General features: G+C 31.8%; 3 protein-coding genes across 13 annotated transcripts in view; 2 read left to right on the top strand and 1 right to left on the bottom strand.

Annotated features, from left to right (window-relative positions):
- LOC148231903 (uncharacterized protein KIAA0930 homolog) overlaps nucleotides 1-5,418 on the top strand; it is a 38,823-nt gene extending 33,405 nt beyond the window's left edge. For 2 of the 4 annotated variants that reach the window (XM_088192673.1, XM_088192674.1), the window contains 3 exons: nucleotides 23-1,084; nucleotides 1,949-2,098; nucleotides 4,643-5,418. In XM_088192673.1, coding sequence (XP_088048799.1) covers nucleotides 23-1,084; nucleotides 1,949-2,098; nucleotides 4,643-4,683 — 1,253 coding nt within the window. In that variant the 3' untranslated portion in view covers nucleotides 4,684-5,418. The remainder of the gene's footprint in view (nucleotides 1-22; nucleotides 1,085-1,948; nucleotides 2,099-4,642) is intronic. The other 2 variants (XM_088192675.1, XM_088192676.1) reach the window with 1 other exon arrangement.
- The window catches only part of LOC148231904 (phosphatidylcholine:ceramide cholinephosphotransferase 2-like), an 80,546-nt gene that overhangs the window by 26,506 nt on the left and 26,939 nt on the right, over nucleotides 1-27,101 (bottom strand). For 2 of the 8 annotated variants that reach the window (XM_088192694.1, XM_088192693.1), the window contains 2 exons: nucleotides 16,238-16,348; nucleotides 16,100-16,158 (listed from right to left, as the gene is read on the bottom strand). The exons of 5 other annotated variants lie outside the window; for them this stretch is intronic. The gene's annotated coding sequence lies outside the window, so the exon portion shown is untranslated. Of the gene's footprint in view, nucleotides 1-8,274; nucleotides 8,466-8,543; nucleotides 8,660-16,099; nucleotides 16,159-16,237; nucleotides 16,349-27,101 lie in introns of those variants that run through there. One more of the 8 variants, XM_088192695.1, reaches the window with a different exon arrangement.
- On the top strand, nucleotides 8,627-26,001 carry fat-spondin (extracellular matrix protein f-spondin). Its single transcript, XM_088192677.1, has 13 exons — nucleotides 8,627-8,875; nucleotides 11,016-11,268; nucleotides 11,984-12,119; nucleotides 12,388-12,539; nucleotides 12,621-12,799; nucleotides 12,871-13,001; nucleotides 14,933-15,155; nucleotides 15,213-15,387; nucleotides 17,249-17,433; nucleotides 17,491-17,736; nucleotides 17,813-17,983; nucleotides 25,532-25,740; nucleotides 25,806-26,001. The coding sequence occupies exons 1-13, from the start codon at nucleotides 8,707-8,709 to the stop codon at nucleotides 25,881-25,883; spliced, it is 2,307 nt and encodes a 768-aa protein (XP_088048803.1). The 5' UTR covers nucleotides 8,627-8,706; the 3' UTR covers nucleotides 25,884-26,001.

A 27,101-nucleotide genomic window follows, 5' to 3' on the forward strand; every position in this document is an offset into this window, starting at 1 on the left:
CTTTTTTCTTATTTTGTTGTAGAGCAACCAAGCTCCAATCGTCCTGCTTCCCCCCCTCGATGCTGCTGCACTTCCGCGACTTCGCCCTCCTGTGACATGTCAGAAGTGTACCGGAGAGACGAAGATTGCGCCAACGAGACTCCAGCGTGTCTGATCACAGTAACGCCTAAGAAAGAAAAGCCGAAAGACGTGCCGGCTCCGCCGCCCCTCAAAGTACAACCCCCGACAAAAGCAAAAGACGCCAAAAAAGACGTCAAACCCGCCGTCGCTAAACGCGAAACCAAACCGAAAATCACTAAGCCGAAAGAAGTGAAACCCAAAGAGCCTGCAATAAAATATAAAGCGCCTGCAAAAGTACAAGCGAAGGTTCAGCCAAAAACCGCCCCAGAAAAAAAGACTGCAATCGTTAATAAAGACCAGAAAAAGACTACAATTAGATCTAGATTCGCGAAGAAATCGAACGCCGTGCCCGTCGTTGAGTCCAGAGAGATTAAGAAAGCTGCCAAAACTAAAAGCAATAAGGAAGAATACGAGTTGGCGGACGACGCCGCGTCTTTGAACGACTGTAATTTGAAAAGTATCAAAATCGACGACATATCAATTGAGATTGTGGATAATAAGATGGGTCGCATCTGCGATTTAGATCCGACTTCCATCATCACCGTGAACGGCAAGGAAGAACTGCCGTGTGTTGATGAAATCAAAAATTATCAACTGTTGGGGAATACTTATGTGGTGCAGGAGTGCGAAGAGGTCCAGAGAGTTGTGGCTACAGAGACTTTTGTGCAATCTGTGGAAATGGTGAAGACTATCGAGATCAACAAGAATATAGAGTGCAAAGAGGTGGACGCTAAGGAGAGCGTCAAGACTAAAGATGAAGATTACAACGGAAACGAGGGAGACGATGAAGCGGAGCAGCCTGCTTCTTTGGAGACCACCAGGAGAGACATCCAAGGGTACTGCACCCTACCACGCGGGCGCCGCGGAGTGCCCCAATATCCGCCCAGACGAACCACCCCCGACGGCACTGATATATATTATTGGTGTGACGTGCCCAAGAAGCCTCCCAACGGCGTAATTAGCGGTAATTCACAGTACAACTTTGGCAACAAGACGCAATTAAAAAAAATCCTTGAGTAACGCTCGCAAATTATTATGTTGATCGTCAAGGCTAAGGTCGCATGCTGCAGATATAGGCAATAATGCATTAACTTGCGCAATCATAATGCTAGAAGTAATATTTTTTTTTAATACTTGTTTATTAAGTTGTTGCATAAATTTTGTCACTCTTGAGAACTCTGAACAAATAATAATAAGACGGTCTGTGAATTATTCTCATCCGAGTGTTTTTGGATGCTCGGCTCATAACCTTTCGACATAAAATTGACCATGAGAGAAGCATTTATCTCTCAAGTAAATTCCTGTCTCATTGAGTGATTGTCTTTATGACTAATTCATTAAATTGGGTATCGCAATCTTTTAAATATGTTTCTCAATAATATATTTTAAAAACTTTATTAATCATAATTAGGACTTTTACATTGATTGGCACAAGTATTGCTCATTTTTAAATCTATTATATTTAGTCACTTATATAATAATTTAAATTAGTTAAGTTACATTCACAGACGTTCTATAAAAAATATATTGCTTGAGTATTTACTTCTTGATTTTTCGTATTCCATTTTTAGAAAATTATCTTATCTAAAACTGGGCAATAAATGATAGAACTAATGCAAAAATAAATCACACCTGAAATTACAATGATCGAGTTCAAAGCCAATATAGTAAACATATAATAGGAAAGTGGGTTATCATGATTGATATTATAATACCTTGTTATTATTTTGAAGTAGTGTTGGAATCAGCTGATTTGTAATCGCTTATCAATTTATTAATATATGTATGTTGACCTTTCTCAATTGATTGACTATTATGTTTATAACAGAGCTTGACGACGGCGCCTACAATCCACTGTGGGCTATGAGAGGCTTCACTCAGTCCTTCCACTTTTGGAAGGAGAACAAGAGGCAACAGAGCACACCATTAAATGCCTTCCTCACATACGTCACGCTGCCGTGGTGGAGTATTGCCAAAGGTACTTAAGAGATTTATCTCATTTTCCACAGAGACAACGCCATCTGTTGATTCGTCATAAAATGAGTTTGAACTGTGACTTGCAAATTTGTATTACACGATTGTATATTTTAATAGTATTTACACAGATTATGAGTTTATGTTGTTTGACGTGTTATACCGTAATTGAACCATATATTCATAGCACAATTATGTATAAACGCGCTGGTTATCCATGCTCTTATCAGTGGCGAAGAGCTGCATTGCATAATAATAATATATTGTACGATAAAATTATTTTTTTCAATTTCACGAAAGACCCAAAGATGTTATTTAATACGTTATTTTAATTTTCAACATTTATAAAAGTTGCTTGAATAAACAACAAAAATGTTGATCAAACTGAACACAATGGAATCTAGAGAGCTAAATATAAAAATGCCCACGACTGTGTATTTATAACAATTGGTCCTAATTGCCGACAGGAAATTTTAATTTTTGCCTCCCGCATAATTGTCTATATGAATCATAGCACCAGTTGAAAGGTTTAAAGCTAGGTTCAATATTATATAATGTCTATATTGACCGTTATCGTGTTAAATAATACGATAATCATACTGCTCTTGAAATTCGTTACGTGTCGTTTAACGACTCATTAAGTCGACAAATCTAGTTATTGTGACACTAATGGTTGAAACAATATTAATTATGAAAACGTTGATTATTCACGTTTGCGCAACACTATCGTTCGTTTAACGTGTATAATTGCGATAGTCACGTTTTTACGTAGCACCTGTGCGACGTGTGGCATTCTGTACGATATGTGTTGAATGCAAAATCAATGTTATTTTGAATACTCTTAAAATGCAAATATATAATATGTAGGTTTTTTAGTAAAGCTCCAAAAAAGATCATCTGTAGGAATATTAACCAACTTTTAACTATCATATATTATATAAAACGCATAATTGGAAACCAAATTCCAATTTGTTTTATATATTAGATAATGCATATCGGCTTGAATAATTTTAATTATTTTGTATGTTTTTATGCCAGGCATTTCCAATTGATTTTATTGCTTGCACTTCTAAGAACTGTATCGCATCATATAATAAAATGTATTGCATCATATAATACAGCTCATATAGAATATCTTGGTATTCAAAATAAAAAATAAAATAAAAAAAAATGTAAGGAATTCAAGTAGACGTCGCATATACAGATTTTGAGAAGGCATTCGACAAAGTTTTTCGTGAGCTATCATTAAAAAAATTGTCGGACCTCGATTGCTTGGATGATTCAACTCGGTTTCAAGCGATTGTCGAAAAAATATTTTGACTCCTAGGCCCTCTGCTCTTCACATTATTTATTAATGATATAAATACTGCAGTTATAAATTTAAGTTTTTTCTGTATGTAAATAATCGTCGCCAGTCAACCACACGCTGGAGTTCGCCGAGCATAGCGTGGTAGAGCGGGGGGAACCTCGTGAGGTTAAAACCCAAACACTTGAGGGAGTGATCTCTCAGGCGACCGCCCGAAGTAGAAACGCGAGGCACTACCCATGGCGAACAAAGCATAGCATAGTAACGCAAGCAGGGCCAAAGTGCTCATCCTCTTATGGTAACTGAGGGCCGAGGCTGTGACTGAGTAAATACACCCCTCTATAAAAGGGGGGGTGGTACTGCTACAAGAATGATCCGCAAATGCATGCAATTGCAACTCAATGTAGGTAGCCAACGAGAGCACTGAACTCCATAAAATATGTAGCAATACGGAGGGGGGGTCCAGCTCATTCGGCTTTCAAAAGCTGGGTGCCCGCCCATTGGGTTGGACTCGTAGCGCCCAAGTTGCGTGCACTACTGCCGTTACCAGTACTATACTAGAGCCCTACGAGTGCAACTCTTCGGCTTGGAAAGCGGTCCACACCCCCCGTAACACTAATTATTTTATTGGAGTTTATTGAGTGTTTCTCTTAAACTATTCTCCTTAATACCCTGGCATTGTACATCATTCAATTCGTGTCATTAAATTTTTATTATGTATTATTTATTTTTTCGTCCATAGTGACACATTGGGTTTAGCCTGGTAATCACAATGTTCTTAATTTAATTTAAACGAATAAATAATATATTATTGTTTAAACTACATACAATTGAATCAAAAAAAAAATAATATAAATTTAGTATAAAATTCAATGATTTTATTGTTTTCTGTTTTTTAATAATGACTATAAAGTAGAATTTTAATTAATTAAATTTGCCCTAAAATCAAAAAATCGGCTTTTATGTATACTGTACGGACTGAGGATAGGCCCGACCTCCTACCTAGGCTGTCGCGAGTGACACGTAAACCGGCGCGAAAAATCAGCATCACTAATGAATTGAATGAAGCCTCCAATATGTTTATGTATTTTAATTGAAGAGATTCGTGCGAAAATGTCAATACACAGACCATATCACATCTTAGTCTCATCTACTAAATTATCATATTGTATATAGTGTGAACGCTTAAAAGCCTCAATGTCATTACAACTATCTAAATTTTTTTTTTTTTTGCCTTTTCAGATATTCTGGATCATCGCGAAGGACCTATTCTCACATTTTAAAATCAGTGTCAACGAAGGTGCGACTATTTGCTATGGGTAAACTTCTGTAATAATAATGCAATTCTCTACTTTAAAAAGTATTGTTATTTAAAAAGACATATGACTAAAAAATAGGAGTTTATCTATAGTTACTGATGGAATGATCGCATGCAGCAATCAATGTTTACCATTATTTCTTAATATTAATTAATAATAAATTAAACGCAACATGACCTATCGAATATTATGAATAAATTGTGTTCCAAATTAAATATACTATGTACATATTGATATTATTAAAAATATTGAGAAGAACTGCTTTAATGCGATTCGTTGATGATATTAAATTTTGCTATTTTCGACTCAATTTCTCGTTGGTAATGCGCGAGTCGCAGCGATCGAAAACATTTTGTTTAATTATAAAATATAAATATATCAACGAACAGTTAAAAACTGAAGTAATGGTAAATTTTGATATAATTTTAATTACGCTCTTCATATACAATACAATACATATAAATCAAGTAACGTTAGCGAAATTATTTAAATACTCATGTGATATGTGATTTTTTTGAAAAAATAAATATTTTTAATTGTCTTAGCTTAAAAGCTGACTTAATGTTTGCTATTGTAACTTATTATTCTATATAAATATGATATTATTATTTTTATTGTAATCAAATGTATTAGAACGTATTATTAAAAAAAACGAATGTGAACAAAAAATGATTTTTGAATAAACACTTTTATTTGATATTAAAACTGTTTAATTCTCGTATCTTATTTGCTGAAAGAGTAATTAGGTTCAGACACGAGGCGGCGGATGCACACAATCAACAATAACAAATAATTAATTCATGACACAATTTTAAAGCGATAGTAACAAAATACAATTACCATTGTAACGCTTATCTCCATGCGATATGTTTAGCAGTATGTTAGTTTATACTGAATGAGGGAATAGTATGAAATTTATGCTGACGAATATTGTTCAATAATTTTTAAATTTAAACAATTAAAAACCTTTCTTAAGATCCTAAAACAATTAAAGGTAAGCTAAGTTTAATAAGCATTTGAGTTTAAAGAAGATAAACACCATAGACCACACGAGCTAAATATAATATCGACCAAGAGAAAGTTTATATTTATATGAGTCATTAGAAGATTGAAGTAATATAAATAATAATAATATTTTCATTCGGTTTATCAACACGTATAATTATATTTAAAACAAGATGATGACCTATAAGCAAGTGCATTTTGATAATAATAATAATATGCTAAGTCATGAATTAACACATCAGGGAAATTCACTACAGAAGTGATTCATTTATTCTCATGCACAAGCCATCTAGCTTCTCAACGAGCTTGCCAAAGACAGTGTTTTGAGCGATTGTTATAAGAAGCTGGAGAAATATATAGTATACGTATGTCCTCGTATATTTTGGTTGTGAGCATATATTTTTATTTACTTATTTTTTAAATATTTAATAGTATATTTATTGTTCGTATAATGACCATAATGCCACATGGGAAAAACCTGCCAATTCATGACAGTCATATTTGAAGAAATATAAATAATTTGAATTTAAATAATTTAGGTATTTATAATATTAACCTCTTGAGCAGTATCGCCGTACATGTACGGTGGTCGAATTTTCACTGTTTTTAGGTACACATATAACTAAAGAAATTATAAATAATCAACAGTATATTTATATATTTTTTTAAATTTTATTTAATGTAAGTGATTTTTATATCAAATAATACCAATAAATTAAAGAAACATTGATTTTATAAAAAAATATTAATAACTTCTGAATTGATATAAGAAAAATAAAAAATACATAAAATATATTAACGAAATTTAATAATTGAAAACTATTAGAATAAATTATTTAAACGTACTAATGTAAAAAAGTAGTAAAATAAAGCAAAGCAATAAAACGTTAACTATCACTGATTTTTTTTATAATTTATTATAAATACAATATAAAGTAATAATAAATAAATAGCGTCAGAAATAAGTATGAAAAAATACGTATAATTATATGTATTAATTAATTCGCTACTCAAATGTCTATAAATAAAATGGTTCTAAATTTAGTAAACTATGTTTATATGTCTATAATAAATAATAATTATTATTTCTAGCAATTGTGCAGTGTATTTACTATATTATTAATATCACACTTAAATAATATGTCTTTTGAAATCAGATATAAATAATATTTTATTAAAAAACGCAATTAAAATTGAGTGTATATGTCGTAATATAAGTTACAGACTAGTATTATTATTAGTGAATAATACCTGAGAGACCTTGGTTCAAATCCCATATGAACCTTTGTCTTTTTCAATTTCTATTGTGTATGGAAGATTAGTGATAATATATAATTATAATTAAGATCGATCTTAGCAGATTAGGTTGTTCTAGATTTTCATAATCTCACGGATCGTGAAGATTAATACAAATCAAACTAGGTCGTAAATTTTAGTAAAGTTTTATTTTTAATTTTCATTTTAGAAACTTGGATAATAGCAAATTTAAAAATATCTTAAATAAACATTTTCATATTTTACAAAATGTTTATAGAAGTAAAGATTTTGAAAATAATACTAAGAAACTATTATATTTATCTAATACATGGAACAGTGTATTGTAAAATATTTTAAAAGATAAACAGCAATAAAAAATTCCATGTTTTATAAGTTAATGAAAATGTTGTAATAAATAATTCAGTTATAAATGGCTGATGTAAGATAAAGTTAATAATTCAGTTTCCCCTATGTGATATAACATATTATATGAGACTTAATAAGGTGAATTTAAAAATAAAATAGTAACGACAAATGTTATATCCAGAATAAATTTCTTAAGACCTACAAAATAATAAATATTTTTTTCATCGCTGGATGAATACATAAAAATTAAAAAAGACAATTGATGACAAAATTAACACATAGCGCGTGATCTCCAATTCTCCCACCACTAATGTGTTTACAAGTCAATAGATCTTAACAAAAAAACATGGTAAGATTTATTACTATGGAACATAATCTGAAAGAATGCTAATGTTAGTAGTGTTCATCAATTGTACCACCCTGTCAGTACCAAAAAGATAGCAGACATACATAAGTCATAAAGGCAGGCATTGATTTCAAAAAGTTTCAAGACAAGAAAAGAAAATTTAAATATTACTCTATTAAGTCATAAACATCGGCAGGTCAGTTATAAAAGAAGTGATTTAAATGACTTTAGTATTTTAATTTTGTCTTAGGAGTTAAATCACGTACACTTGTAGCTAAAGAGCGAGAAAACAATCTATTTTAAATAAGCTTAATATTATGTAGAGTCGTTTTATAATTCTTCGAACACATTTATCGCATATACGACGGTAGTTTTTAGAGAAATTTGAAATGCTGGGAAATATGCCGAGTAAATTAAGATCACTTTTAGATAAAGGACCGAATCATCAGCGTTGTGGTGATATTATCAGCGGATGACAGAGAAAACTAGCGACATGACGCAGATACGTAGATGGTATAAAATAGTCACAATCAATTTTGATTACAGAAAAATATAAGTTTGGAATACATCGAATAACTTACAATAATGCAAATGTTACGTGCAACTGTTAAGAAGACGTAATTTAAGGATATTGTCTCATTTCCTAATAAGCGGCTCGCACCGTCACGCTCCATCACGACCAGGAGAGCCACGCAGATAGGTCAAGTGGTAACCGTGGAAGTTCTTTGTTGTAATCGTGCGCACCTCATCCTCGGAGGTCTTTGTCCTTAGACTTCAAAATAATTTTGAATCGCAATAAGTACTGCTACTCTAACGCAAGGTCACACTGACAAGTGAAAACATTTCATACGTTACTGATACAGAGGTCCCGGCCTCTGATGACCCGGAATTTTATCGCCACTCTACAGAAAATGCTCAGCGCTCTGGATAGGCAGTAAAGAGCGAGGTGTCTGTGCGAGATGATCTCTGTTTAAAGTGTCAAAAAGAAGGACTTATTGTTCTTAGATTATAAAATGAAGTGCTTACTAGTCTTCGCGTGCTTTTTCGGAACTACGTTTGCAGTTTGCAGCAGAAAACCGGACGTTTCCGTGACCAGGTTTCCAAAGTCTCCTGGAGACAATGGTTTCAAGATTATCGTCAACGGAGATCCGGAGAGATATCTACCGGGAACATTTTATACAGGTATTAATTTAATATAGAAACGAATAAACGTAAAAATTACATTAATGTATTTAATTGATAATTTATAAAATAATAATTAAGACCAAATGGTCTCATATTGGCTGCATGATCAGATAGATCAATTTGATATCAACCACGCTATCTTATTTGGTTTATGCAACTCTAGCGATTAAAACCAGAGACTATCTAGACTCTAGAGAATATCAAATAATAATATTATCACTAAATTCTTCACCTAAGTGCCGTTACTTGTAACAGCAACACTAAACTCACACGGAAAGTATTTGTAGTGGTTACCTTCCGATATTGAAAGATGTTTATCCAATCATAAGTTATTTTTACTTACCAATTTATATTTTAATTTCCTTATGACAAAATTAGCAAATTATAATAATATTTTCTATCTGAGATTAGCTATTAGCTAGGGCTAGCAAAAAATATTTAGAAGATCAACTGAAATTACAATTATAATAGTATTTATTACTATTTATAATTAAATGTAAAGTATTAAATGCTTATATTTATAATATATATTATCTCTAAAAATGGTTAATCAGTCAAAGATTAATTTAATATATAATGTATATTGGTAATTAAAAAAACTTATATGATTTTATCGCTATATAGTACTATTAACTCTCATAGGTGATAAGCTCGAAAATCATACTAATTTCGTAGAACGCGTTCTAATCACACAGTTATTTAAAGAGATTAACTTAATATACATATATTCATTTATTAAAATAAATCTCTTTTTAAAACTAGAGGAGCTAAAACAAAATGTATGTATTTATGTATAATATACATATATGTATTACAATTCTCAAACTGTGTACTTTGTACGTCACATTAAATACTGACGAATAGAACAAATGTTTTTTTTATAGAATGTTATATAAACTTAACTATTGTAGAAGGCTATACAAACACACCAATGATATTATTTTATTTATAAATTATTATAAAAGCCACTTCAAAAGCGAGCAATATTTTCGCCTATCAATATCGATGAAATCAATATTTCAAATCAATATATAATATCAGTTGCAGCACGTGTATCTCAATTTACAAGATAATGGATAAGTAAAATTCTACCAGTTATTTTTATTGCGTTTTTAGTTCAAATTTTAAACCAAATTTTGGTCAATAGGAAAGCGTAAAAACAATTATCACTCCTCAGAAGTTGAAAATCCACGTCAAAAGCAATAAAATCGTGACGGAGACGGTTTTTTTCTTGCTTTTTATTGTGTAGTTTTTTTTGTGTATTATATTATTTTATTGTTTTGTGTTGTTTTCAAATAAATAAATAAGTGACAAGGCAGTCGCTCAATGTGACAAAAATTTACTTAAAAAATGAATGCTTCTCTTATTGTCATTTTATATCGCAATGCTAGAGTAAAGAATCATATATGTGCTGGCAGATACAAATATCTTTACAAAAAATATCGTTTATGATAAAGTGTTAATATATACGATATAACTTGAAACAATAATCCAGTATTACCATAAAATATGAATAGATTCATTCAATTAATTCATTTCAATTATTTATTACATAAGAAAATTTGTATTAACTATTAAAAAACAACAATAAAAAGCGCATTTCAAAGTAGGCCCTGTATAAATATGTAATATATTTTAGGTGAATTAAATATAACAAGAATTATATACATATTAAATACTAAACATACATAGGAACATTTGGTGTCCCGTCCAAACGGCGAAAGACAAAATGGCATCGACAAAACAGTGCAACGCATATATAAAAAAAACAAATTTTAAACTAAACAAAACAAAATTCTGTTCCGTATCAAAACTTGTCCGGCGCCGTTTTGATACGGAACCAAAAACTTATATTAGATTTATTACAATAAATTTTGTTTTTATCGTCCAGAATTATCTTGTGACTCCGACCTTTAACTTTTAATGCATTAATTAATCAAAAAGATACTAGTATACTGCGAATGCGTTCAGTAAATAAATATATACATGCTTTACACAGGATGTGATAAAATATTAATATGATTAGGTTATTTGAATTTGCGGTTATAGTAACAAGCTGAGTTTGAAACTAATTAATTTATTCATATGTTAGTATTAGTATCATATCATTATAAGCATTTATTTTCAACATTCAAAGTGACACTGGTTGGGTCCAGGACGCACAACAGACTCCAACAATTCACTCGTTTCTCTTTGGCTGCTGATCCCAGGGACACAAAAGTCAGGTCTACACCGCTGACACACGGACAGTTCCAACTATTTGCTGACACAATATCGACATTCGACGAGGAATGTGTCAATGTTGTCAAAGAAGCCGATGATTTGCCGAAAACCGAAGTTCAGGTCATGTGGAAAGCGCCTAAAGCTGGATCCGGGTGTGTGGTCATAAAGTGAGTTCAAAAAATTAAAAATAACTATTACATAATCATTTTATTATGTACTGAGGGTAATGAGAATGCATCTAGGTAAATGAGTTTTCTTGAGAAAGATTTTTTTTAGGGATGTTTATTTTTGAGATACGTAATTACTCGTGTTATAAAATCAACTTTGAAAACAATTTAAGGTCTAATTATTTTATATACATTGATTTAATTTTTAATAAATTTCAACTTTACAAAAAATACTTCTGCTTGAACAAAATTATTTTTATATGCTTTTGTACTTTAATTTAAAGAAATATAAAATTTAAAAATATTAATGTGAAAAATGAATGATAAATCTATATATAAAAGCAAGCAAAGTTTACATTTTATTATTTTTTCAAGAAATTATTTAAAATATATATAAAATACTATAGACCCCCCCAATAACACAGTAAATTGGGGACGTGCTATTTAGATGCACGTTACTCTATGAGTGAGCGAGCCAAGGGGAGGATATCTCACCACACGCGCCTGATTCGTACTGCAAATTTTTTTATTAAAATAAGTATTTTCTAGACCTTAACTACACGCGTCCAAATAGCACGTCCTCGATTTACCGTGTTATTGGGGGGTCTACTGTATGTCTAACGACTTAACAATTCATACATAGCTTCAAATTTATATTATAGGACTATAGTTGAATTGTTACACATTATGATTAATTAATATATACTTATTTTAGAGCTATGGTGTTTGAAAGTCCAAGAAAATGGTTTGCTGAAGATGGTCAGCTTTCAAGGCAAATATGCGAACAAACGTCTAGAGATGCTCAAATAGCAAATAAAGATTGCTGTTCTTGTGATGAAGCTAAATATAATGTAAGTACGAATTGTCTACATGAGTAACTGATTTAAATGACTCATTTTTATATTTAAAATATATAAATATATATATATATATACATATATAGCTGCGCTGTAGTATTATATAATATGTTAATATTACATCAATAGTAAGGTACATATAAGGAAAGTTTTTATATCTTAGTCTATGTTCAACCAGGTTGTATTTTTTAAAGTTCAACGTTTTTGGGTCATACTTGACTTTACAAAGAATTGATTTTTAAGTGTTGTATTATATTTTCAGATGGTTTTCGAAGGTCTATGGTCGAACGTGACCCACCCAAAAGACTTTCCGATATCGCTTTGGCTGACGCACTTTTCCGATATCATCGGAGCGTCGCACGAAAAAAACTTTACGTTTTGGGGTGAAGGACAAATAGCCTCTGACGGCTTCAGGTTCATACATACTGATCTCTCTTTATATTTTTCAGCAACATAAAATTTAATTTAACACTGACTAATCAAACACAATTTCAGGAGCTTAGCAGAGTGGGGCTCTACCAGACTGATGGAGGAAGAACTGCTCCGCTTGAGCAAACACTTGAAGACCATAATAAAATCACCAGGACTTTGGTATCCAGATGTTAATAACAACGCATCGGCAACGTTCAAAGTCGATCAAAGGAGGCATCTCGTGTCATTGGCGTCCATGTTTGGTGATTATAGTTTTTTGCGAGTCACTTTAATTTATTCGTATCATTTACATTTACGTTTGTCGAAATTTTAGGACCAACGCCGGACTGGGTGGTCGGCGTCAGCCAATTGAATCTTTGCCTCAAAGATTGTACTTGGGTGAAAGACTTAACTATTGATTTGTATCCGTGGGACGCTGGAACTGACAGTGGAATTACATATATGGTATGATTTAATCGGATGGTTGTCTGTGAAATGTCGCAATAGATTTGAAAACATTATGACTTCCCACATCATGCCAATAAAAGTTGGGCAAACGAAAATTAATAAAATTCAAGCACAAATCGAATAATACATAAAAATAGTAACTCTATATTTTTTTCTATCATATCTCCTTCAGAATGATCTTATAACTATGTCTTCAAATATTTCGGCATTAATTTTAGAATGAGTTTGCATTTTTAGCTCTGTAATAAAATGTATACTCACTGAAAAGAACACAAACAAACAATGAAACGGTTTTATAAAGTTATTAACCTAAGAAAAATCTTATGCCTGACTACACTCTTTGGAAGTTGGCCAAGTTTGGCCGAGGACGGAGAATAAAGTGGGTTACTTCGGTTCTGCCCGCTCTAAAATCTCTCGGAAGTTGTCCGAGGCTACCGAGAACGGGAGGTAAAGTGGGGGTAATTCAGTCAACATGGCTAGCTTCGAGCGCTTCCGAACATTGTCGGCAAACGGACCGAAGTCGGAGCTGCTCTTTCGAGCGCGAGCGGTGAGATATTTCCCCTTTCGCTCTCTCGCGTGTTAAGTGACAAGAGTGAGAGAGATAATGTTATGGTTTTTCGCAAACTAAGATAGAACAAGTAACTCGGTTCAATTTCTGTATGCGCGTAGGCGTTCTATGATCAACACGCATGACAAGCGCTGCATCGTGGTCACATGGTCAAGTTATAATACCACATGCTTATCGGGGACTTCAACAGACTCTTACTGACATCTTTGAATATTTTTGATAGTATATTTCAGATATGGTTATTATATTTTTTTTCATATAAAATTAAATAATTGAAAAATAATTAGTGGTACTTGATTTTATTAAAAAAAATTGTTTCGAATATCTTTATGTATTTTCTTAGATCGGTTTATATTAATGTCACACCATTACGAATTCTTATTTAGAATTGATGGCGACGAATTCTAGGATAGTAACAGATGTGGTGATTGTATCCTGAAGTATCATTTTTATGCCTTATGGCATTTTGCAAAAGCCGACAAAGATTTTGCGTAAATTGAATATTTACGACCGAAAAGTTTTTACTGATATTGTATTGGTGAGTGCCCACAAAAAACTTTTATAATTATCAGTAGCGTAATTTTGATAATATGATAATTTAAAAATTGCGATTATTTGGCACATTTTTCGATCGCGCGCAAATATACCGGCTGTACGTGACAGAAGCCGCCATCCGGACGGCATATAAAATTTGCAACAGTGTGGTCGCTTACTCTAAGTCGTAGGTCTCGGCCGACTTCAGTTGTAACTTCGGCTCGGACAACTTCCAGAGAGTGTAGTGCATGCATAGACAATTATAGTCCCATAGACAACGGTTGAAAACTCAAATTCGCATAGATAGTCTGTTGCAATTAATGTACTAAATTAAAATAATGCCAAAAAAATTCAATGATAAAAAAAAATTCATGCCACTAAATAAAATAATTTAATATTTTTTTTACAAAAAAAATAATTTAGTTTTAAGGAGGTTAAGAAATACTTGAAGTACCTCGGCAAATAGTAAGAATTTGGAATTACGATATATTATCATAATTATTAACAGAAGAGACATATAAATGGGTCAAGATTAGAATCTTGAGAAATTCCTGTTGTGGCAATATATTTAGACGACTTGTGTTACCATTTTTTACATATAATGGCTATTTCAAACATATAATATAATACCATAGTTACCTAAAATAACCATAGTTACCAAATATAAATAAACCTCCGAATAATATATTATACACATTGCTCTTCACCTCAACAGCGTTTATTAGTTATATAGTGTAAACTATGGAAAATAATGTATTATTAAGTAAAAACAATAAACGAAATATTCATAATAATATACATTAAATAGTAACGATATTAATTTCAGTCACCGAACAGCGAGACAAAGCCTCGCGAAAAGATGTTCCGCATCACGACCAAATATCCCGAAGATCCAAGAGCTCCATTTTATGATCCAAGCCAAAATGAGATGAATCCCCTAGCGCGCCTCTATTTGACAAGGGAGTCTATAATACCCAAAAATTGCGGCGATACTCTGCTAGAAGCTTTGGTGCAAGAGACAGTTGAACACACAGACGACACCGCAAGACGTAATAAGTAACAATTCATCACATATGCCATAAAAACTCATATATTTCAATTTTCAGCTGAATGTGGAGTGACTGAATACGGAGCTTGGAGTCCCTGTTCCGTGACGTGCGGAAAAGGTTTAAGAATGAGACGCCGAGAATACACCATGCCAATGGAAAAGGTTAAAATGTTCGGCTGTAACAGACAATTGGTGTCCAAAGAGATGTGCGTTTCAGAAATACCAGAATGCGAGTAAGTATCGTGCATTAGACATATTTTTAACCTTTCGTGGATAGTCATAATTAAATTACGAATTATGACCGCTCCCAGTTTTTTTTTTTGTTTAGCCATAAAAATATTTAGTAACGCAAGTGTTTTATGTTTAAATGTATGTATATTATGTAAAAAAAAACTGTCCTAACATATGATACTCAAAGGAGTTGAAATTAATTATCAAAACACATGCTAATGAGCTTGTGTTTTGATTTTTTAAATTTATTAGATTGGGTAATTAAGCATGGGAGCCATTGATCGAGGTTGTACTGTATATATTTTCATATCGGGGCCACGGTCAGTCTTTTCAAGCCGTTTTAGTGTTAAACCCGCGCGTGACGAATTTCGGTCATTTCGACCCACCCCTTCATCAGATAAAGGTTTTTTATGCTGTTTTATGAATGGCCATTATCATTATTCACATTATGACCAATAACCGCGATGATCATCGGCAGGACAAAGAAAAATGGGTCATAGCATGCCCAAAAATAGTTTTGACAAACAAAAAAAATAGAAATGCCATTTCATTATGACGTCAGCGGTGCCAGATATAAACACAAAGGCTTTCAAGGATTATATAGATATACAACGAGAACAATATTTCAATTAACCCATACATACTGGTATGTAAACAATAAAATATTCGAATATATATTAATCGAGTTATAATGAATAAAAAAATTCAATTCACCAATAAGTGCGAAGCTTTAAATTCAATTCAATTATTCTTGCTGCCGAAGACTCGAAATTCTTAAAAAATATTACGATAATAGATTACTAGATATACTTGGAGAAAATCATTATTTAAAATATATAAAAAAATTAATACCATCCATTGAGAAGTCACAGCTGCACATTAATAATTAGTATATTTTCGAAAATCCAGTCATTACAAAGGGTTTTTCTTCTTCTTTATTTTCGATTAGTTGTATGTCCATAGCTGTAATAAATATTTATTTATTTATGTGATTCCGCATGAGTTAGAAATAACTTATTATGTAGTTACAATTTAATAAATTAAAATTATAAATTGAATACGTATACATTTAGTAAAATATATTAAATACACTTAAAATATTTATTATTGAATTAAGAAAAAACAAATGAGAAAAATAAGGAGCATTTTAAATGAAAACAAAAATAACAATTATATAGTGATATGATAAATGTACGTATTATTTATTAACTTAATTTTATTTCATTAAAGTTGCATGAATTCATTAAAAAATATATATTTTAATTTCTTTGCAATTATTCCTAAATAGTTTAATGTTTTAAATGCAATATATTTTTAAAAATTTGTGCAAAACTTTACAGAAAATGCTTGAGGGATGTGTAAATAATCGGCAGATCTAATTTCATAATTATGTAGCTGTTTTCTAAATTAAAATTTAGTATCTATAATCGGTTTTCCCTCTAGCATTTTTTGGTTGCCATTATTAATTCATATATTGTAAGAATAGTCATAGGCAAAATTTTAGTTTTCATACATACATATGTATACGTTAGATGACTATGAATATGTTTATAAAAAATATATATTATAAAACTCCAAACTTTTATCCAAAAGTAAACCTGATATTTATATATTATCACTATTTGTAATTAGAAAATTATTTACAGTAATTGTAATATAATTTTTTTTTTATAGAACTGATAAAACAGATATAGGGCGATAAACTTTTGTATTAAGGACGGAATAGCGTAGTCCGTAACGTCTCAAACTAGTAACTCTGAGGTTGCGGGTTCGAATTTTTCGAATGACTCAGTGCCCATTTACACACGCTGCATACTTTTGTCCCACTATACTAAACCAGGTTATTATCTCAATGCGTTTCAGTTCTGACACTAACAGCAAAACAGAAGATTTAATTTCTGAAAGCAATGATGAAACTTCTGCAATGTGTGCTACGACCGAATGGGGTCCGTGGTCGCAATGTTCTGCAACTTGTGGGGTAGGATTCAACATGAAGATCAGAAACTTTTTAGACAATTCAGCTCGCAAAAAGTGTCAAGTCCCCCTTGGTATGTTTAGTTGAATACTTGCCGTTAGATTATATTTTTATTGAAATATTTTTTTAGTTGAAAAGCAGAAGTGTATGATGCCAGAGTGTTTACCGGAACACATAGACACTTCATGTCCCGTGACTCCTTGGAGTCATTGGTCACCTTGCAGCGCGTCTTGTGGTCAAGGAGTGCGAATGCGCATGAGGATACTCCAAGCGCCTGCAGAGCTACAAGAGGAATGTTCTCAAAGCGTCGAATTGGTGCAGCAATCATCGTGCACTGACATTCCTAGTTGTAATTTAGACATGGCCACTGCGAAGAGTAAGTTTTTTGTGTGAACAAACCTTGAACGATAATTCGCAAGACGAATTCAAGGTAATGGACCGTTTTCTTTTAGAGATCTGTATGGAGCCAGTTATGCCTGGTATATGTCGCGGATCATACGAGAGGTGGGCTTTCAATGCGCAGAAGATGATGTGTATACCATTCACTTATAACGGCTGCAGAGGAAACAGGAACAACTTCATGACCGAGCAAGACTGCGCCAATACTTGCAACGTGCTCAGAGGTGAGCGTACTTACTTACGAAACCGGAATGTTACATATAGTCCAGTCAAATAAGGCGAAATAAAGGCTGAACCTCGGAATGAAAGATAACAAGCTGAAATTTTGCACAGACCTTCGTTTTGATGTTCTAAGAACAGGGTAAAAAGTCTCATAAAATATCGTGTCTGCTAATCAAGATATCAAAGGTCAAAGGTCACAAAATTTGTGTTTTTGCAAATATCTCGCGTTTTATGCGTCGCACGTCATTAGATGCTTAACAAAACTTGTAAAGCATAAAATTTTCTACAAGTTTGGTTATAATATTTGTTTTGTATCATTAACCGTTTTTGAGATACATCGCGAAGAGTGGGAGGCGTACATCCGTTTATAGAATCCAGCGAGTATTTCTACCTGCTTAACTTGGTATAAGCTTTGAAAAAGTAAACAATCGTGAAAAAAGTGGTCTCGGCAAGTCGTTTGAACAATAATTTTATTACTTTCTTCGTTGTATTATTAGGAATTAAGAATGAAATATTGCTCTACAAGAAATTTGTGCGAAAAAATTGAAAGAGTTGAGAGATGTCCTTACGGAGTATGTACCAGATGATATGAAGATCATTTCCAAATTAAGAGAAAAATATTTAACTGATATTATAATTACAACGAAGATTGGATCATTCCGCGATGCTCAAGCTTAAATTTTATCCATAGCTTGGTATGAAAATAAAAAAGGCACTTCGGAAGAAGAACACTTGCGCGTAGTGGAAGCTGCTGCGGCGATTATTAGAGAAGATATTCGATCTTCTGTTGTTGAGACCAAGTCCTATCCGCCCCCGAGTAAAATATTAATGAAGAAATTCCGAAAACTTAATTATATTTTCTGCAAGAAGTTATTATAAACAACAGAAAAGGAAAGACGGGGCATTTTAAAACGAAATACACGGCTATAAGTAATGCTATAATGACTTCCATACGAAAACGGTCCTTTTTTTCGCAGTTATTAATAGGCCTATCTGTATTTATTCATAGAAGAAATATAGATAGGCCAAACATCCAAAAAGACTTTTGGATGTTTTGTCAAGTTTAGGTTTTTTCGCTTCATATAGTGATACTGTAAAATGTTAAATTTCAGCTGTTTATCACCCACAGCCTCGTAATCAACCATCAGAGTCAAGTGCTTTAGTACATTATGCAGCGGATAATGCAGAAAAATATTTATACTTTTGATGGCTATAATACTGTTCATATAATGGGAATGATAAAAATAATAACTCCAAAATCTGAAGTTATATCCGATGACCGCATAAAGAAATTTACAACAAAACCAAGTGCAAAGGAGTTAGCAGCACTATCACATATACCCCTTCTAGTGTATGAAAATCATGTCGTACCCAGATTGAGCAAGAGATTCAAGTTCAAAATTTTAATGATGTAGAAGAACTAACCGAACAAATATTTAATGTAGTTGATTTGTTGTAGATGTACGAAAAGTGGAAAAATATCTCACCGTTGCCAGGGTGGAATGGATTTATTGAACAACTTACAAAAAACAATGAGAACGTTGTAACTTCTCGGATTCTGTTTCTTACTTTTATTCATCATCCTGCGAGTAATATTGACACAATTTACACCACATTACAGTGTGCTATAAGCACTGCCAAGAAACATGTACAAAGAACATGCTTAATAACTTTTGATCAGCCATTGTACATAAAAGCACGTGAAATCGTAGCAGCTTCAGATGCTAACTCAAACTTGTCCAGAGTAGTTGTGAAACTAGGAGGCTTTCATATGTTTATGTCTTTTATTGTATGCATAGGGTAATTAATGAATGGAAGCGGAATCAAGGAAGCTCTCAGTACAATTTATGCTTCGAATTCTGTCGACAAAATGTTGGATGGTCATGCTTTTGCAAGAAGTATCAGAGGCCATACGCTATTACTTTTTGCATTATCGATGATGATTTTTGAAGATATGGAGATTGAAAGTTATAATGCTTTAGATGGGTTCATTCAGCAGATAACAATTTGCGATGTTTCCTATGAAACTGTGGAAGAATGTGCAGGTAACTCTGGCTCCGTAGTTTACATAGCGTTATCCTACAAACGGATGCGCGCTTCCCACTCCCCGCGCTATATCTCGAAAACCATTAACCATACGAAGAAATAAACTATAACAAACTTGTAGAAAATTTTATTTTCTATAAGTTTTGTGAAACATCTAATGACATGCGACGCAAAGGAGGCGAGATATTTGCAAAAAAATGATTTTTATGACCTTTGACCTTTAATATCTTGATTAGCAGACACGATATCTTATGAGACTTTTCACCCTATCTTTAGAACGCCAAAACAAAGGTCTGTGCAAAATTTCAGCTTGTTATCTTTCATTCCGAGGTTAAACCCTTATTTGACTGGACTAATAACAATGTACTGTTCGTTCGACAGTACTGCTAATTTTTAATAGGAATACGGTTTTATAGCTAAAATGTAACGAGATTTATAGTACTCATTACAGTGATATTTTAAGAATATAAATAATACTTAAAAAAAAAAGGGGAATCAAATTAACTTTTTAGCTAAAAAAATGATAAAATATATATCAATATGTTTATAATCAAAGATGGACTTAGAGAGATATTTAATATAATTTTAGGAATCTCTCCTAGCCTTTTGTGACTATTTTTATTAATAGTTAATATTATGAAACAATTTGAATCACGTTAGCGTACAGTTTTATTTATATGCATATATTGCATTATGGAATACGTGTTCTCTTTTCGTGTGTGCGTCCGAAGGCGGGTTGAACTCTGGATTCCTAACGTTGAGCTGGATTAGGGTGACGTGAAGAGGGAAGCGGTTGCTTATTTTATATTTGTCTGTCATTGGTCGGTGGCTCCACTTGGTTTAGATTTGGACAAACTAATTAAGTCCAGGTTGTATCATTTGCGTTCTGTGAACCAAAATTTATACACATTTCAAACTGAAGAGACTTTGTGCTTGCCCACTTTTTGCTGCAACTGTCAATTACGACGAACTAATTCGTCCGTTTTCTAATAAAAAGTTTGATATTTCGCCTGACTAACGCATTGTACTTTAATTTTATTTATTTTGTATTACAAATCTGACCATCGTGACTTTACTGACTCTTATTACATATATTCTTTCATCACCAGTTTTAACAGTAAGTCGCTAAATGAGTTTTAATTGTCGCAAATTTCATATGCCGTCCGGACGGCGGCTTCTGTCACGAACATCCGGCATATTTGCGCGCAATTGAAAAATGTGCCAAATAATCGCAATTTTTAAATTGTCATTTTATTAAAATTACGCTACTGGAAATTATAAAAGTTTGTGTGGGCACTCACCAATACAATATCAGTGAAATCTTTTCGGTCGTTAATATTCAATTTACGCAAAATCTTTATCTGCTTTTGCAAAATGCCACAAGGGAAAAAAATGATACTTCAGAATACGAGCACCACATCTGTGACTATCCTAGAATATGTAGCCATGGATTCTAAATAAGAATTCGTTATGGTGTGACATTTATATAAACCGATCTAAGAAAATACATAAGGATATTTGAAACGATTTTTTTTAACAAAATCAAGTACTACTAATTATTTAATTTTATATGAAAAAAATATAATAACGATATCTGTTAGAAGAATATACTATCAAAAATAGAATTAATCCCTTTTGGTGCCCTAAAATATTCAAAGATGTCAGTAAGAGTCTGTTGAAGTCCCCGATAAGCATGTGGTATTATAACTTGACCACGTAACCACGATGCAGCGCTCGACATGCGTGTTAACCATAGGATGCCTACGCGCATACTGAAATTGAATCGAGTTACTAGTTCTATCTTAGTTTGCGAAACATAATATCATTATCTTTCTCACTCTCGTCACTTAACACGTGAGAGAGCGAAAGGGGAAGTATCTCACCCTCGCGCTCGAAAGAGCAGCTCCGACTTCGATCCGTTTGCCGACAACGTTCGGAAGCGCTCGAAGCTGGCAAAGTCGACTGAATTACCCCCACTTTACCTCCCGTTCTCGGTAGCCTCGGACAACTTCCGAGAGATTTTAGAGCGGACAGAACCAAACTCGACTCGTGTAGTGCAGGCATTAGAAGTAAAATAATTAATATTAATTGAATTATGATGCAAATACTGTTCGTGACTTACGTACATAATAAGGTTATAATTATACTTTAATTATTAGTTAATTTTCAATGTCTTTATAGCTTAACTACAATGCTTTGAAGATCAATTTTAATAAATTATGCTAATTGAGAGACTATTACAAATTAAAATGCAAAATAAACCTTGCTTTGCGTGACTTGTGAAAAAATAATTGAAAAGTGTTAAAGGGAAGGTTCAGTAAGGAATTACTGCATAAAAAAGTTTTCGATGAATATTCATAGAAAATTTCGACCTAATTAAAAGTTACCAGTTAAGATAAGATATATTTACATAATAGTATATACAATAAGAAATTTATTTTAATTATTTATTGCTTAATAATACACAATTCAGAAACTATTTGTGATAGTTCATGATCTAAATATGTTAATATATATGGTTAATAATTGTTTATTCAAACAATTTCCTGCCGACGTTTCAACTCATGTATACTTATAATAGATGTATTGTTACCAGCGATCTAAAACACTATATTCTAAGGTCTCTATTTAACTGTGAAAAGTAATAAGTATATTCTAAAGAACATATTGCACAAACACCCACATGCAGAATATATTTATAGGCACGCAATTTTCAATATTTCTCTATCGCATTCGCTACAATGGTAACAATCAATAAATAGCATACTATGTATGCACTTACATATACGTTGCACTTAAATACATAGTTGAGTCACGTGACTATGTGGTAAGTCACGTGATGCGAATATGCCTATACAGGCGCATAGTTTCGATCGCGGTTAATTATTATTTCCTGACGTGAATTGTTAAGAAGCAATTATAGTTTAGAAACATAGCACTGTAGGCAATTTATTGAATCCTTAATGCTATTTGAATGACCCTATATTAATATAATAACTGTATTTTTTCTGATATAGAAATTAATGTTTATTATACATAGCTTTCTAACTTTTAGTATTATGTGACGTGATTTAGCGATATAGGTTTCAATGTTTACAAAGTCCCTTCTTCTAGCGCGATTATTATATTGAGATGATCGAATTACACAAGCAACGAAAAGATAAAAAAATAAGAAAGATTATTTACAGCCCACGCATAACTGAAGTGACATAACGGTTATGTTTAATTTAAATATAATATTTCAATCAATCTTCTCAAAAAACATTCTCATATCCTAAATATTCTTGCAATAAATCAATACGGTCGTTAATTAAGTTTATTGTATATTATAGCAAAATTATGTTACAATTAAAAAAATAAGAATACCTAGAGTTTATAAATGTATTTAAACATCACAAGCTGTTTATAAATTAGATTCTCGGAATTGCCTAAATATGTTTTATAGCTATGTACTGAACGTGCAAATGTTAATTCGACTTCGTTCCAACAACAACATTGAATAGATAGAGCTAAATATAAATAAATCAAATAGACGATACGTGCGAATATAGCAATTCCTTCGTTAACAATTGCAATTGATATGACAAAAAAATTAACCTTTAAATTTGCGTAATAGACTGAACGAGCTACAATTAATACGAATTTGCTATCTGTATGTTAGCATATGTAGTATTAAATCAAAATTATTTGACTATGAATAGTCATTAGTGATATAGTTTCAAAGCGTTAATACTTTTCATATAACTAAAATACTATCGATCGTTGAACTTGAATGCAAATTGGATATGCAGTAATCCTATTGCAGTTTTCTGACCTATACAGTATATTACACTTACTCAGATTAGATAACGCACTTGCTATTATTTACTTACAATAATGCACTAGAAATAGACTTACATAAGTGTTATCTAAATCGCTTTATTTATTTTTAAATATGCATAGTTTCAATGTGAGTAACCTATCAATGAAATTATCGTAAGACACTTTCAGTAACAGAGATCTATCAATAATTTATACGATAAATAAGCAGGATTTTATAGTGTGATTTATAGCATTCTAAAATAAAGAACGTATTATTTAAGGAACAAGAACTTGAAGCAATGAATGATGAAGACTCTTGTGAAGTAGTGTATAGACGAAATAAAAAAAAGAGTGAGCTAAAGTTGCCACTAAATTATAAATTATAATCTAATCTCAGGAAAAATACTTATTTAATCTATAATATATATACTCCACTATCACTACGCGTATTAGTAATAGGTATTCTAGTTTCTCGATGCTATTCATTTCACAAGAAATGAGAATTCTCATTTTCAATTTACGATTTTCTCAAAAAAATGTAATATATAGTATGTGATTATAATAATACAGTATATTATTGTAGATATCTATATTGACCAAAACAGATCGATCTACTTTGATTGATTACAGAGTATTTCGTTAAGAAATTTCGAGCTCCCATATTTATAACCGTTTCGTAGAAAAATGTGACAATAACAGACTTGCTACTTTATATTTTTCATATTTCTAATAGGATAAAGATAAAAAATATTTTTGGGTTATTGAAAAAACGGGATTTAAGTTTGCCGACAAGCAAATTTTGTGGAAAGCTCCCATACATTTGCGCTATCTGCCGATCCCCACGTGGAGCGATTTTTTATTATCTGAAGAATACTAAAGAAAAAAGGCAGATTAGGGTAATTGAGAAAATCGTAAATATTTTTTTTATTCTATTAAAAGCTTCCAAGATAGCGTATCCCACGGTAAAAAAAAAGCAACGGTTGTAAAAATTTAATTTAAAAAAAAAATTTTTTTTAGAGAAATTTTACAGGAATAATCCTCGAGAAGAAACTCTAGTTAGTAACATATTAATTTTGAAACAAATGTATCTATACTTACTTACAGACTTACAATGAAATTCTTAGAAGGACAAACAAGCTCGTGATTTTAATGAAGGACCATCGGGTTTATATCAATAAGTTTTGAATACTTCTAGAATTAAATTAAGTGCTAAAGAAATAGCCTAGCGTAGTTTTTAGAGACTAGTTTACAATTGATATATTTGTATATAAAATATGCATATTATGTACATTACATATGAACAATATTTATTCATTATTAAGTATATTTACATTAATTTTTTGATGAATACATGTTTTAAAAAATAATATATACTATTTAACTAAAGAATTAACGATGTAGTTATAAGAAAACATGTTAGTCATATTCAACCAGTTAACTTCGCGACAAGATGTTAATTTATGTAATTAATATAAATATGCATAAATTATAAACTGTTCATACTGTACACTGTATATGTATATATAAAAGAATAGACTGAAGTTTGTATTTATCTAACGATTTAAAAAAGAGATATCAAATTACTTAGTCAATATGTATTCACAAATGCTTATAGCACGCAATCGTAATATTCTCAATACAAAACTCACGAATCCATTTTTTTGCCATTTATAGTTATTGATTTTACTATATTTATGATTTAGAAGCGGCCACTGGAATAGCATCAGCTGGTGATAGACAAAGTGAAATTCAAAGTCCTATAGTAGCATCAGCACCATCAGTGACACCGACAACAACAGCATCGTCAATATTAACGAGTCGCCAAGATTGCGTTCTAAGCGAATGGAGCGAATGGTCACCCTGTAGTGTTACTTGCGGATATGGCTATGCAGAAAAGTTCAGAATGATCAAGGTATGGCGAAATAAACATTTATTAAATTAACAGATACATTATTAAAAATATGTTTAATTTTATAGGCTGAAGCAAGGAATGGAGGCATTCCGTGTCCATTTAGGCTTAACAAGAGAAGAAGATGCTTCAATCGACAGTGCTGAAAATCATATCAATCTCTATCTAAGTAGTATTATATATAATTCCAAAGGCATTTTATTTCCATTTATATATTATAAAATATTTTATGACGAGTCTGGAATAAAATTAATATAAAATGTTTCTAGTTTTTTAAATATTACTTTTATACCCTTAACGTGTCACCTTTATATGAAATTATAAAAGGGTCGTAGTCGACAAAGGTGTGGCAGATCGATAAATTAGTATTGAAATGTTGAGATATATCATACATGGACACGAACGCTATTAAGTTCTAAGTTCAGAGATAATAAATTAATGTCTAGCACGTTCATCGGAAGATATACTACGTATGTACTCATATATGCACGATCCAAAAATTCTTTCTGAAAAAAATGCCATTTTAAGAATTTTATAATACTCATTAAAAGCTGATCTACCCTGAACATACACAGTAATATAAATTTTACAGACTTATATCACTATAATTTAATTTTTATTATATACCAACACTATTTTTACAAATTAAGAAAATGTTTCCAATCCACATTTATACACACAGGAAACGGGACAAAAAATAATTATTACAATATATTACTTTATGGACACTGGGGTAAATAAAATATCACGAAAATAATATATAGAATTAATTACAAGCAAAAAGTTTTGCTATATTTTTTGTTTGGTTTATTGAATTTTTTTTTATTTTATACTTATGGATTTAATATTTGTGCATATTGAATTTTTTTTTAATGAGTTTTATGCTTCAGATCAGGGGTCGTCAAACTACAATCTGCGAGCTAAGATTAGATTATACATTTTTAAACTCAAAGTATGCTCTATAACAGAGTTGCGAGGAAGTGGTGCTCCTATTGCTTCGCATTCTTTTGTGAAGTTACGCAGTTATAATTCGACAGTGTCTTCAGTGCCACATGAAACGCTTTTTGCGAAATTTCATGGTACCACTTGTAACACCAGAAAACAAAATAATAGTGAACTTGAAATGTCGTGATTTTAAATCAGAGTGACGTGTGTATTATTTCGTTATCAAATTAGACGACCAAGCACGTTGTTGACAAATCGCCAAAAAGTAAAGATCCGAAAAGTTGGCAGGTATACAACGAAATTTTTCACTACAACGCATTTTTTCACGGAAATAAAAAATAAAATGTGACCGTAACTAAAGTCAGTTAACGAGTAGCTCATTTATTAACTAATAAAGAAAAGTCACTTACCGACGGTAA

This window comes from Plectrocnemia conspersa, unplaced genomic scaffold, assembly GCF_051122295.1.
Source record: "Plectrocnemia conspersa isolate PC_06_02 unplaced genomic scaffold, ASM5112229v1 ptg000009l, whole genome shotgun sequence".
Classification (NCBI taxonomy): domain Eukaryota; kingdom Metazoa; phylum Arthropoda; class Insecta; order Trichoptera; family Polycentropodidae; genus Plectrocnemia; species Plectrocnemia conspersa.